Source organism: Cynara cardunculus, assembly GCF_001531365.2.
Source record: "Cynara cardunculus var. scolymus isolate 2C chromosome LG 16, CcrdV1, whole genome shotgun sequence".
NCBI classification, from domain to species: Eukaryota; Viridiplantae; Streptophyta; class Magnoliopsida; order Asterales; family Asteraceae; genus Cynara; species Cynara cardunculus.
In genome coordinates, this window is record NC_037543.1 from 6,871,399 (window position 1) to 6,885,950 (window position 14,552).

Below are 14,552 nucleotides of genomic sequence, written 5' to 3' on the forward strand. Positions count from 1 at the left end.
TTCAAAACATATTATACAGTGCAATTTGGACAGCCTAATCCCAAAATATATAGTATATATACATAAATAACTATAAAAGTATAAATCATAAATATTAAAATATTTTTTCACGGTGTATATAATATATAATAATATAATTAAGTAAAAAACTATTCAATATTGGACTTATTTYGAAAGTATTAACAAGACGATTATAATGGTGTAACTGTATCTTGTTAAAATAAAAATGTATTTTTTAAACATGTTTTAATTGACATACGATTATGTATGTTAATTTGATAAAAGTTTAAAATGAAACATTTAAAAGTAAAGGACGTAAAGTAAATTAATTAATTAATTATATTAGTATATAATTTAAATTTAAAATTATAATTTAAAAAAAAAATCGGTTGTGAGAGGTGAGTGTATGTGAGGAGAGGAAGGGGTGAAAAAAGTGAAAAAGTAAGTATAAAGGGTATTTTGGTCATTTAGTATTTTAAGACTTTAAGACTTTTGCTAAATTTGCTTAATAAGATAGTATAGATAAAACATTTAACAAAAACTCTTGAAAACCATTTTTTATGCATAAATTACTATTTATTGATGCATATTACTTAAAATTCAAGGTTATAAACAAACTGTACGTAAGTACAACTTATTAAAGCTTTGTTTTTGAATTCGCGTAACTAACTGTAGATAATCATAGTCAAATACAAGAAAAAAAAACAAATATATAATTACGATAATCATTGAGTTCTAACAAAATACTTAATTATTATCTTTATAAAAAAATTATATATTATTAAATCAAAAATAATTACTCCGTTATTAAATTTAAATTAAATTATAATAAAAATTTGAATTAAAGAAATTACACGAAAAACAACCACTTTTAAATAGTTAATTTGATATTATATTTATTTTTGAAATTTTATGATATCTTCAAATTTATATTTTATTCAAAAATAAAAACATTATTCATTTCTCAAAACCACATAAAAACCATATTAAAACATCTACAGAGACGGAATAAAATGAAACGTTAAAGTCGATATATATACACACACTCTCAATGGAATTGGCTTGCAATTTTTTGTGTGGAGAGCATGCAATCATGAACCCCTTTTACGGGCAAGAAAATTTGGAGACGGTGACATATTGACTCAAAAGACTCCTCTTCTTCCATGGAATTGTGTGGGTATGAATATATACTTGTGCTTCAGACTTATCCTCTTCAAATATCGTAAGAATGTGGCCTCCTCTCACTTCTTCCATGCAAACTCTCCTGCTTTTGGGGCTCCTTTTCATGTTATCACCAACTCTTGCTAATCATTTTAACAAGTCTTCCGAATCAAAAGCTCTCCATGCAGCTTTCTCGTGGACGTATAATCGTACTTCAGCTTATTGTACTTGGCCTGAAATCACTTGCAACAAGGAAGGAAGTGTTATGCAGATATATGCTAACTGTAAAAAGAATTGTAACGATACTTGTGACGCGAAATGGCTTGACTTTTCTTCATTTCCAAACCTCCAGCGTCTTTTTATTGTTGATTGCATGCTTCGAGGAGTCATCCCAGAGCAAATTGGCTTGCTATCAAATCTGATCCATCTTTCAATTAAAGGGAGTTATCTCGATGGTGAGTTGTCTGYTCCCTTCACCAATCTCACCCARTTAGAAACACTTGATCTTTCTTATAACTCTTTCACTGGTATTCTCCCTTCTCAAATGGCGAGTTTGAAGAATYTGGCTAATCTGGATCTTAGTCACAACAGATTTACTGGTCCAATCCCTACATCTTTTRGCTCCATGGTCAATCTCACCTCCATGGACTTGAGCGGAAATCGTCTGAATTCATCCATCCCTTTGGAACTAGGTAAGTTGAATCGGCTACGGACATTAAACCTRAGTTATAACAATCTGAATGGTATAATTCCTTGTGCCACTAAGTTACCTGTTTCCTACAACAATCTCACCCAGTTAGTATACCTTGATCTTTCTCATAACAATTTTAGTGATATTCTGCCATATCAAATAGGGAGTTTGAGGAATTTGGTTCATCTAGATCTTAATCAAAACAGATTTACGGGTCCAATCCCATCATTTTTTGGTTCCATGGTCGATCTCACCTTTTTGGACTTGAGCAGAAATCAACTAAATTCATCCATCCCGACATCTTTTGGCTCCATGGTCAGTCTCWCCWTTCTGGACTTGAGCAKAAATCAACTAAATTCATCCATCCCTACAACTTTTGGTTCCATGGTCAGTCTCACCTTTCTGGACTTGAGCARCAATCAACTGAAATCATCCATCCCTARGGAACTAGGTAACTTGCAAGAGCTACAAACATTAGACCTGAGTCATAATGACCTTGTGGGTGATATTCCTTCTAATCTTGGAAAGTCGTTGAGACTTCTCTATCTTGATTTTTCGTCAAACCAATTGTCGGGAAATGTAATGATTCCATATCATTGTTATCTTGKRCATCTAGACCTCTCTAAGAATCTAATGACTGGAAATATCCCAAGTCAACTTATTAGTCATTGCTCTGGTTTAGAGTACTTGGACCTTAGTAGTAACAATTTAGTTGGAGAAACACCTGACTTTTCGAATTTACCAAATTTGAAGTTCTTAAATCTGGCTGACAATCAATTCACACACCCGCGAATACACAAACATGTCCTCTATTTGTACATTTTTCTTTCCATGATAGTTGGATTTGGGTTCGTGATGGTCGGATTTTGCTTCTTAGTGCTTGGTTGTGTGTGTTGCCATCGTCACAAGGCTACCAAAAAGAAAAGCCAACCGGAAACCAAAACACATGGAGATGTGGGCAWGATATTGAATTATAATGGAACAATTGCATACGAAGAATTCATCGAGGCAACAGAGGATTTTGACCTCAAATACTGCATTGGAACCGGTGGCTATGGTAGTGTTTATGAAGCAAAACTACCGAGTGGTAAAACATTTGCTCTGAAGAAACTCCATAGGTACGAAGCAAAGCAACCAGCATTGAACAAAAGYTTCAAGAACGAGGTCCACGTGTTAACCAACCTAAGGCACAAAAACATTGTGAAACTCTAYGGGTTTTGTTTCCATAAAAACTACAACTTCCTTGTATACGAATACATGGAAAATGGGAGCCTATTTTGCGCACTAAGAGACGTTGAAGTTGTAAGACTTGATTGGATCAAACGGGTGAAAATTTTGAAGGACGTAGCCCATGCTTTGTCATATATGCATCATGATTGCAACCCACCCATCATTCATCGAGACATATCAAGCAACAACATTCTCTTGAACTCARAAATGGAAGCATGTGTTGCCGACTTTGGAGCATCTAGATTGCTCGACCCTGATTCGTCCAACCAAACYGTCATTGCTGGAACTTTGGGATACATTGCGCCAGGTATTTATATCAWGTCTGATGCTTATATATTGATGGATTTTGTATTAAAAATTCAGTGACAATCATTTGTTATGATCATGTAGAACTTGCCTATACCATGATTGTGACCGAAAAATGCGACGTGTATAGCTTTGGAGTGGTGGCACTTGAAACAATTGGAGGGAAGCATCCTGGAGATCTCTTGTCATCRTTAAACATATATTCTAGTCATGGGACATCAWTGGGAGATATATTGGATGCACGACKCACTTATCCAACAAACAYGCGGATACAAAAGGAACTTCTTCGTGTYTATRATGTAGCACTGGCATGCATTGTCACAGATCCAAAGTCTCGACCGACAATGAGAAGGGTGTGTCTAGAATTATCACGTTGAGTGTATCTTCTCTGGCTTTCTTCATTTTCAGAACGGTTTTCACACTCATATGTCCATTTTATATATCTTTGTTAGGGATAACAAATTAAGATATGGTACTGGTTCTTGTTTAGTTGAAGATGAGATGCAAAGAAGCGTACGATTGAGAGATGGAAATGAACTCTAATTAATGCGAAAATGATACCTCTGGATTGAAGGGATCTAGTATGATGTAACTACCATTTCCTAAGAAAACCAACCCTGAATGAGACACCTAAAAGCACATAACATAATCTAAAATCTAACATTACTACTATTGATGTGGCATTTCAACACTCTAAACTGATTCAATCTGACCAAGCATTAAACTCGTTAAGCTTTTTTGAGCAAAAAAACAAACAAACCCTAACTTGTACACCGTATAGCATAAACATACAAACTTTAACATCTTTTCTTATTTGTGGTCTTTGGCATCAACCGGTCCATGTGAACAACTCCCTTGGACAAACTTTAGATCTTACGATCGACAAGTGAGATCTTTAAAAGTAATTAAAATATGATTCACAGTTCTCATTCGGGTCTTTGCAGATCCTGCCGCTACCAACGATCTTGTCGAACGAGTTGACGTGATTCTACTTGGTTGCTGACCACAGGGCAACCACTATGGAGGTTGGTTGCATCCAGGGTGGATGTCGGGTACAGCCTGAAGAAGTTTCACTGTTCTGTTTTCACACAACCATTTTAGATAAACTAAACCAACCCAGTATATCCTACTGAGAGGTGGGGTCTGTTTTGTTTTCACCGTCATAAACCATACATTAAGTTGACGTTTTTTAGATTATAAATGGTTAAATATCATATACAATTGGATAACTGAATGGAATTGGCTTGCAATTTTTTGTGTGGAAAGCATGCAATCATGAACCCCTCTTACGGGTAAGAAAATTTGGAAACGTTGACATATTGACTCAAAAGATTCCTCTCCTTCCATGGAATTATGTGGCTTGTGTTGTGGGTATGAATGAATATATACTTGTGCTTCAAACATCGTAAGAATGTGGCCTACTCTTACTTCTTCCATATAAACTAAAACAATTACTAGCACTTGATGTTTCTAATAACTCTTTCACCGCTACTTTCAGGGACGGATCCATAAATTTTTCAAATGGTGGCACCGTTTGACTATAAGAAAAAACTATAGGGAAACGATGGCAGCGTTTGACTATAAGAAACAAATATACGAAAAAAAATTCAATCGGTGGCACCATTTGACTAAGTCAAATGACACTAACACGATTCGAACTTGGGTCTACCAATCGTAAGACTTCATTGGCCAATATATTGGATGCACGACTCACTTACCCAACAAACATGCAGATACAAAAGGAACTTCTTCGTGTTTATAACGTAGCACTGGCATGCATTCTCGCAGATCCCAAGTATTGACCGACAATGAGAAGCGTGATCGAGAATTATCATGCTGAGTGTATCTTCTCTGGCTTTCTTCATTTTCTGAAACTGTTTCCACACTTTCGTGTCCATTTTGTATATCTTTGTTTGGGATGAAAATAAAAATATATATGGCAGTGGTTCTTGTTTAGTTGAAGATGAGATGCAAAGAGACATACGAATGATACATGGAAATGAACTAATAATTAATGTGAAAACAGCTCTAGTATGATGTTACCACCATTTCCTAAATGCACAAAACAAGACCTAAAACCTAACGGTCCTACTGTTGCAGTGGCATCCCGACACTCTAAACTGATTCAATGTGATGATTGATGAACCATCACACTCGTTAAGCTGGCTGAGCAAAAAAATTACGAGCACTAACTTGTACACGCTACGGCAAAAACATACGAAGAACTCCCTCGGACAAACTTTAGATCTTACGATCAACAAGTAAGATCTTTAAAAAGTTGTAAAATAAGATTCAAATATAAGACCAAAGTTATAACATAAGATTTAAATATAAAACCCATATTTTGTCATAGAATGATCATAGTATTAGCAAAAGGATATATATATTAGCAAATTGAAAGCAAAACTTACATGATTCAGTGGGAAAATGAGGCTAGTTAACACAGCTTGCAGCTCCTTCGGCAGTAACCAGGAAGTTCAGGAGTTCCTATCATATACTCTTTATTCTTGGTGCACTCTCCCAGTGCCGCCCATCGCTCACAGTTCTCGTTTTGGTCTTTGCAATCCCCACCGCCACCAACAATCTTGTCAAACGAGTCCACATGGATCCACTTGGTTGCTGACCACTTCTCCCCTTCGATTACAGGGCAACCACCATGGAGGCTGGTTGCATCCGGGATGGCTGTTGGGTACAGGCTGAAGAACAGCAGTGCATCTCCTTTTCTTGGTTTCACTGTTTTGTTTTTGCACAACCATTTTAGATAAACCAAAATAAATTAAACAAAAGCACTAAATCTCACATGGACTAGGGTCTGGGAAGGGTAGGATGTATCTGGACCTTACCTATGCCCCCGAGGAACAGAGAGACTGTGTCCATGAAGACCCAAACAAAACCAAACCAACCCAATCTATCCCACTCGGAGGTGGGGGATGGGGAGGGTGAGATGTTTACAGGTGTGACCTCTACCCCCAACAGTAGAACGGTTGTTTACAAGAAAACCCCTGCTTTGGAAAAAGGATAAGTAAGAAAGAAAAAAAGGGGAGTTCAAAAAGGTTTGACAAAAATAACAACATTTTGTTTCCGAAGACCCCGGTTTGTAAGAAGGTTTTGAGAAAATGATTTTGTGAAAGAAATTGTTCTAAAAGTTTGGCCTCAGGTTGATAGAAAGGGAAGAGATCCGAAACAAAAAGAAAGAAATGGAGTTGAGAGAAGTTGAAGAAAATAATAAGAATGAATAGCACAAAAGGACATTAAGGGTGCATTTGCTACGCAGATGGGATTGGACATGAGACAGAACTAAACAGAATGAGGTTGGTAGGTGAAAGAATTGTGCAAGGTTTTAGTGTTTTAATTTGACATGGTAGTTTAGTAATTTACCAAACGTAGTACAAAAAGTTTTGTTCTATCCTGTCCCACTTATCAAGCGCATTCAAATTCATACGAGAAGGTAAGAAACCACTAAACTAACTAAATATTGCAGTAGCATTTTAGATGTGGCTGTGAATTGATTCAATAAACGAGTTTAAAGAAGCAAGGATACATTGTGTGTCATTCGCTCACCTGCAATTCCTTTCTTTGCACATTCAGACAAATCATCGTCTGATTTTGATGTTTTGTGACGAGAAGCCACCTATCAACATTATAAACTTCATCAATCAGATGAAATTCAGCAACAGATAAGAAGTGACAAGAAATTTTTGACAAACCTCTGCTGATGGGAAGACCGTCTCACCACCTTTTTCAACATCACTCAGATACATCAGCACAGTTGCTATGCGGTGTCCGCCATGTGCAACGTTAACAGCATCAGTGAAGTAATCAAAGTGCGGATCATATTTTTGGCCATGCTCATATTTTAACACTTGTATGTCCTCTCCGTTTTCTAAAAAGAAAAAGAAATGATTATTAACATTTAAGTATAGAGTTAACAGAGGTGCTAAGATCATAAAGTATTTAGCTGTAGTCTTTGTACAAAATATTTATCAAAAAAGCAGGTACTGGAACCAAAGAGTTATTAACCCAGCGGTATACTGGTTACCGGTAAATCCCAACCTCCTTGGAGATCAAAGGTTCAAGCATCTTTGGTGAGAAGTGTGCGTGACTTTTGCAGTATATAAATATTATATACTACAAAAAAAGGAAGCTACTGGAGCAAGGCCACAACGGGTCACAAGGGAAGTGAGAGAAGCTTAAATAACTGATGAATTAGCAACTAAAGAGTTCCATCTACCGTTATCTTTGGCAGGCATTCTTTTGGTTATCTTAGCATACACATAAGGTAAAAATTTAACGCCATTAGAAAGTAGTCAGAAGAAAGAAAAAAACCCTGAAGCTTATGGAAACACTACTTGAAGTAGCATTTCGAAAAACTAGCTTATTGAAACACTACTTGGCATTCTTTTGGTTATCTTAGCATACACATAAGGTAAAAATTTAACACCATTAGAAAGTAGTCAGAAGAAAGAAAAAAAAACCTGAAGCTTATGAAAACGCTACTTGAAGTAGCATATCAAAAGGCTAGCTTATGGCTAACCAAGCAACGTTTTTTTTTCAATAAGTTCAAAACATAAGCTAACTTTGGTTGCCAACATGGCCTAAGGGTCCGTTTGGTTTGCATGATTGTTTTTGAGAGATTTAGATTTGGAGGGATTTGGATTGGAATGGATTTGAAATCATTGGTGTGTTTGGTTTGTAGGATTTGGAATGGAAGTGGATTCCATTATTTATAAATAATTATAACAATAATTAAATTACATTTTTATTAATCGATTATTACAAAACAAATGTTTTTAACATTTTCTAATACCTTATTGCATACAATCCTACGAAATCCCGTGAAATCCCGAGCACCCCTTAAGGATTTCAAAATCCTATATTTGTAGGATTTCAATTAAATCCTAGGATTTCAAATCCGGACATCCAACAAACCAAACATGGAATTGGAATGGATTTAAAATCCAAATCCCCCCAAATCCATTCATTTCCTGCAAACCAAAAGGGACCTAAGTGAACCTTGACTTCACTAGTCCAGGATTCTATTGTCGTGGAGAAATGTCAATTAAAATCCACAAACATCTAGAAGTCATTAGCAAATTATTGTTGATTAGACCAGTTGACCAGGATACAGGGTAAGTTAGGGTACCCTTTGGTTAAAGATCATGCTTTGGTAAGGCCTCAAGGGTACAAGCTAATTTTTAGGTGTCTGAAAGTGGTCTAAGCTTTGGCATCATACTCGCGCATTGGTGTACCCCCAAGATCAACAGCCAGATATAGTAAGAAATAATAAGGAACCAAGGAAAGAAAGAAGCTCTAAGATTCCATGAAATTAGAAGCTTTTAGTAAATTTCTGAGAGTTCATAAACAAACAGTTTCAGAAACATGTACATGCCTAACAGTCAAAAGATTATGGGAACCGCTGATGCAAGTAACGATGGCAAGACATAATTCTTTCCTCGGAACATTTTGTTTAACTAAATAAAACAATCAAATGTACACTAAACCTATTTAAAATCCCTTGGTGTTGGTATTTAGTGCAGTGTCCATTTATTACAGAAAGCTTATAAGAAATTAGAAGATAGTAGTACTTCATGGTTGGAACAAATGTCACTGTATGCTCTATTAGAAAAGGCTATAGCAAATCCAGGTGTAGCCAAGCAGGGAAACTAGCCACCCCTTCACTTTAGTACGCAGATGCGGCTGAATAGGACTGGACGGGGGAGAATGAGGTAGTCGGGTGAAGGAATTGTGGAAGGTTTCACGGTTTTAATTTGACATGGGTAGTTTAGTAATTTACCAATCTTGTCCCATCTCCCTCATTTTTGTTCCACCTATCCTGTGTTACAAATGCACCCTAATAAAACAAGGCAAAACCACAAATGGCACCACACATACCACAATAATCTCTTTGCCATCCCTCCCTCTTCCCCAATGACCAAAAGTTTCAATAAGAGGTAGTTCCAACTGGAAATTTTGACAAGGGTGTGTCCAGGACTTACAGGAGCTAGACCACTCACAAACAGAACAGGGGACAGGTTTACATTTTAGAAAAAGTGAACTCATCAACTCAGCTCACCTCTTATAATAGAAATTAATAGAAAGATGTTGCTTAAAGTGTCATCTGTAATGAAGCATACCTTTTGGTAGGAAGGTCCAAGTTGCAATTTTATCTTCTATGCCAGCAACAATTGGATCCTAATGCCAAGAGCAAACGGGTATGAATAAGTAAGGCCAATAGAGGAAGAACATTTTAGCAACCAGAAGCAGCAACTAATTAGATAGCATTGAGCATCATCTTTGGAAGATAAAATGTGCGGTAGCATAAAGAACACCAACTATCATGAGCAACCCATCAACATAGATAGAAAAGCTTCTAACTAGTTAGAAACACTTAATCCTTCCATTTTCAATAGGTGATTAACAGAAAAACTAATATCCCGTGATCAATAAACCGGCATGAGGTATAAACCAACCACGCTGGTATATCTCAAGATATGTCACATGAATTGGCACCAAGCATAGGTCAGATGGATCATAAATTTCAGCCAGATTATTACTTGAGGGCAAACTATGACTGATAATCAACTTATGCAAATGAGCATACCAAACCAAAGAAGCCCAGTATGTCCTACCCAGAGTGGGGTATGGGGGTGGGACATACGCAGACCTAACTCTACCCCAAATAGTAGAGCAGTTGTTCCCATGGAGACCCCCGGCTTGTGTGTGCGAAACAAAAGGATAAACTTCCTCAAAAAAATTGCGGCAATAAGACATAAGAGCTTGAAAACAGGAAAGACAGTGCTAAAGTTTGAAAAACGAATTAAAAGTAAGCAACAACATTCAAACGGCAAACAAACAGAAAATACAAACCGAAGCAGGTACAAGAAGACATAGCCAAGGTAAGAAAAACTACACACCCCTAGTCTAACCTAGGACTCAGTAGATATTAACTGCAGGCGCACTAACCCTACCCCCATCCTCAATCTCTCCAGATTCTTTCCAACAGATTTCCACCCCTAGTCTGCTACCCTAGTCTGCTATCCTATTTTTGCGTCTCCGAGAGCACCTACTAGAGCAAATGAGCACGAAGGATCTAAATAGATGAGGAACGCTTGATGAAAGATCCCTTCCTACTTGTGCGAATGAGCATGAAGGACCTAAATAGATGAGGAACACCTGATGCCTATGCTAGGAAGCATATCAAGGAGAAAAGTGGAAATTTAGGACCAAGGATTTAATAGATATCGTCTATAAGTAAATGCTGGGAAATTTGAAATAAAGCTCCCAGAACTGAAGATCAAATGCATAATCTACTCAAAATGTGACATTTTTGCCAACAAACAAAGCTATTATGGGCAAGGATATGGCCCATCAATGTGATGTTGCAAATAATCAATCTGTGGCCTGCAATAAGTAACCTATTGCAGTCTCTAATGAATCAGTTATCTTCTTCGTTTCCACCATCTCCCTGTCAATACATATACATAAACTTACTGATGCAGATAAGGAATAGTTTTGCAATTTAACCTACACCTTATTCTCTGTCGTTTACCATAGTTTTTTCCAAGCAGACAATCCCATTCAGAAAAGAATTTATCAAGATTTTACAATATATATTCGAAAAATCTTCCAGCATTTCCTCAATTCTCACGGATTGTTACTAGTTAACCTCATCACTCAGTTAGTATTACATTTAATAACCTCAATCTGGTGGTACTTAACCGAGACATATATAATGATGTACCATCGAGAAGATGCTCAAGCCTCAATGTGAATAAATGGAAAATCAAGTTATATTTTCCATTAATTAATCACCAGGTCAAAAGTTAAAACTATGAGCTACCTAGCACTAATATTGATCAGATGAGATAACAGTGTCAAGAACTGCTGGAAACAGGCAAATGTGTGCATTCTTCTTACCAATGTTTTATCCCACTCCACCCCCCCTTTTTGCCACTTTTTCTCTCTCTCACACACACAAATTGTCATTATTACTATCGTTATTGTCTTATTGGTGTTATTAATAATACCTTTTTCAACTCCTTGTCTTCTTTTGAGAAATCAGAAGTATTTCAGATAACTATCCTAAGGACACTACACAGTTGTGAAACTTAAGCAGAAGCCAACTTAAAAACAGTTCGCCTGTGTTGCACATAGGTCACGATCTTAAATGCCTAGGCTGATATACTAGATTGAATTTCTATATGAAAAAGAAAAAAGATAATTCATTTCCTTTGCCATCATTGGATATTCTCTAAGGATTGTGGCGGGTTATGTTATAAAAAGTCCTTTTTAAAAAGCAAAAAAAGAGATGATGAAAGGTATGTTAGTTTAAGAAAGAAGCCATAGTTGTATTAATATATTACAGAGAATCATATGGTATGGTGGGCTTCATGTAGCACTGAAAAAGTCAACATCAATCTCTTGCTAACGACCAACACAAAGTTATCTATCTTCTAAAAGTCCTCATGCTTGAAAGTTGAAACACACAAATAAAAACATCAAAATGAAAAATATAATCTAGTAAACATAAATAATTCCTTCCCATCCCATATTTGGACGATATAGAATAATAGAAACTTGAAGTGCGAAATAGCCGCAACCACTGCTGAGTTAACCATAACCAAAGAAACAGGAAACATTAAGAAAGCAACCGAGCAAAGCAAGAAAAAGAAATAAATTAATTATTAGATAAAAACTAGAGCTAATATCAAACCTAGTACCCAAAGAGGGTTAAATGATCTAGCAACTAAATACAAGAGCTCATGCAAACCAGATATAGTCTAGATATATCCATTTATCAAGCAAGTGTGTACTGTAAAGGAATTGCACCAAACTGACCACCAGATGGGAATAGTCCACTTCACAAACCAAAAGGGTAACCAACAAGAGAAGAGTTCAACCACTCAAACGTGGCACAATAAAAGGCATGTCAGGTCGCAAACCAGAGGTCCCAGAGGTTAAATTGAGTTCTTTCATGGTTGGGTATGACCAAGGAAAAGTCTGTGTGTAGGTCCAAAGAAGAAGAGTATGGTTTAGCTGAAGTTGCATAAAATATATTATGAGCATGATATGAATACATAAACCTAATTGGCAGAGACTAGAACACCAGCATAACACAACATTAAACCCACAGTATTAAGTCTTCCAACAAATTACAATTTTCTCCATGCCATAATGAATACTCGAATCATCACTTAACATATTAGGACTTTAAGAATAAATAACATCAAGAATACTTCGTTCACCGCAAAAGAAGTGGTACTAGTGCAGGGTCGCCAATGCTTATTTTCAGTGGTGAGCATCTTGATCTTTTAAAGATATCATGTATTTTGGGACTAGACAAGGAAAAGTATGAGAGATGACACGTATGAACAACCAAAAATTGATGTTTTTTTTGTAGAAAACCCAAATAGATCCATATTGCACTCTTATCAAACTGTAAATTGTGTTTACATGTTACCTAACATTCCAATGCTTCCAAACAAAGAATCAAGAAAAGGGTCATAAAAGTACCTTGGACTTGGGGATAAACATCCCAGAACTTGTTCGAACCTCACTAAGCTTACTCTTCCCAGATACATTATCCGCGACTGCAGATCTCTTCAGCTCAGATTTGGCCTGTTACATAACACCCCCACAATGCTATTCAATATGTTCTTGTGACGACTAATACAAATCGTGAGATCAAAAACTTCTAAAATCTTTCCCTATAAGAAATTAATTGCAACAAACTGTGGCTGTTTCTTCTAATTTCTTAGTTTCAATCCACTTCACGTCAATAATGGCCACATCAAAGTTCTTATACAATCTAGCAAATAAATCAAGCACCACTCACAAGTGAAATCATGTGATCGCATTCCTCCTCTGTAAGAAAACCCTCGTAGACGAAAGCCCTGCAAAAATTCAAATCATGAAACCAAAATTAACAGAACGACTTGATTCGGTGGTTTTGCATTATGGAATAAGCTGAAAAGCTGCATACAAACAACTGAAGAACAAACTGACTGACCTGGGTTTCCATGAAACTTGTTTGACTTTAGATGGGTTGATGATGGAGGAGCTGGATGATCGGAATAGGATGAACAGAAATGAAATCAGTAGAAGATAAAGGTTAGTCATTTACTTGGCAATTTTTCCCCAATGACAACAGAATGGATCTCGCTCTAATAGTCAAATGAACATCTTTATAACAAAATTCAACTGATAAACTACTTCCTTGTATCATCATCGTGGAATTAAATGTCAAACAGGGGTGCTAGGTTGGGTTAATCGGGTTGAATGAGCAACTCTCAACCTAACGATTGTGGTTTAAAAAATCTTTAACCCAATCTAATTCACATCAAAATCTAACCCAACCTAACCTAACCTAACTCGTACGGATTGGTCGAGTTCGTCAGGTTGATATTTTAGTTCATTAAAATATTCTTTTAATTAAAATATGTTATTTTTTTACTTATAATTATTTTTTCATCATCAATTATTTGATATAATTTATCCATACTTCTTACGTATATCATATTCAGTTAATTTTCTCAATTTACATATATATGTTCACAGTTATTGAATATATATACGAATGAGTTATATAAAGATGTGAATAGATTGAAAATATGCATATATGAATAGCATACATGATAGTGTAATTGTCTAATGTACGTATTAATAAAAATTCAACAATCATAATAAATTCAATAAATAAAAGGATATCGGGTTCATCAGGTTGGGTTGGGTTCAAATAACAGTAACCCAATATCAACCCAATACCTACAGTTTGACAATTTTATAACTCGATTAGACATCGGATTGCTTCAGGTTGATTTTGGTATGAAATTATATGATTTAATTTTGGATCTTGTTTTCTTTCCTATGTTCTAATTTTGCAAGTCCTTCTGTAATGGTGTTTTTTTCATCAATTCTTCTACAAATTACTTTGTTTGTATGAATTAAGTTATCCATATAGATTTCTATAAACTATTGTTTGTTCTTGTACCGAATAATGAGAAAAATTACTATTTTACCCTTTCGATTCAAAACCTTAATAATAACTATTGTTTGTTTGTTCTTCACCCCCGTTTTTTAACTCATCAACTCCATTCATCCATGCCAAAAACTCTAGCTTGAGGGAGGAAGCGAGACAGATGACAGAGAAGGAAGGAGTGAACAA

General features: G+C 36.0%; 2 protein-coding genes across 2 annotated transcripts; one reads left to right on the forward strand and one right to left on the reverse strand.

The window, feature by feature from the left end:
• The first annotated feature begins 1,228 nt into the window (after positions 1 to 1,228).
• Positions 1,229 to 3,806, forward strand: LOC112529662 (MDIS1-interacting receptor like kinase 2-like). The gene is made up of 2 exons (XM_025141001.1): positions 1,229 to 3,389; positions 3,473 to 3,806. Exons 1-2 carry the CDS (start codon positions 1,229 to 1,231, stop codon positions 3,763 to 3,765), a joined length of 2,454 nt encoding a protein of 817 aa, XP_024996769.1. The 3' UTR covers positions 3,766 to 3,806.
• Positions 3,807 to 5,716: 1,910 nt separating this feature from the next.
• On the reverse strand, positions 5,717 to 13,577 carry LOC112529226 (probable prolyl 4-hydroxylase 4). The gene is made up of 7 exons (XM_025140386.1): positions 13,398 to 13,577; positions 13,224 to 13,281; positions 12,902 to 13,006; positions 9,523 to 9,580; positions 7,096 to 7,271; positions 6,950 to 7,019; positions 5,717 to 6,121 (listed from the first exon to the last, which is right to left on the reverse strand). Exons 1-7 carry the CDS (start codon positions 13,505 to 13,507, stop codon positions 5,826 to 5,828), a joined length of 873 nt encoding a protein of 290 aa, XP_024996154.1. The 5' UTR covers positions 13,508 to 13,577; the 3' UTR covers positions 5,717 to 5,825.
• Positions 13,578 to 14,552: the final 975 nt, after the last annotated feature.

Excerpts from the sequence above, each read along its gene's own strand:
- LOC112529226 (XM_025140386.1), bottom strand. The coding sequence starts at position 13,507 with ATGACTAACCTTTATCTTCTACTGATTTCATTTCTGTTCATCCTATTC. Across the intron at positions 9,581-12,901 it reads TGTTTATCCCCAAGTCCAAG|GATCCAATTGTTGCTGGCAT; the intron begins GTACTTTTATGA and ends TCTTGGCATTAG. Across the intron at positions 7,272-9,522 it reads TTGGACCTTCCTACCAAAAG|AAAACGGAGAGGACATACAA; the intron begins GTATGCTTCATT and ends TTTTCTTTTTAG.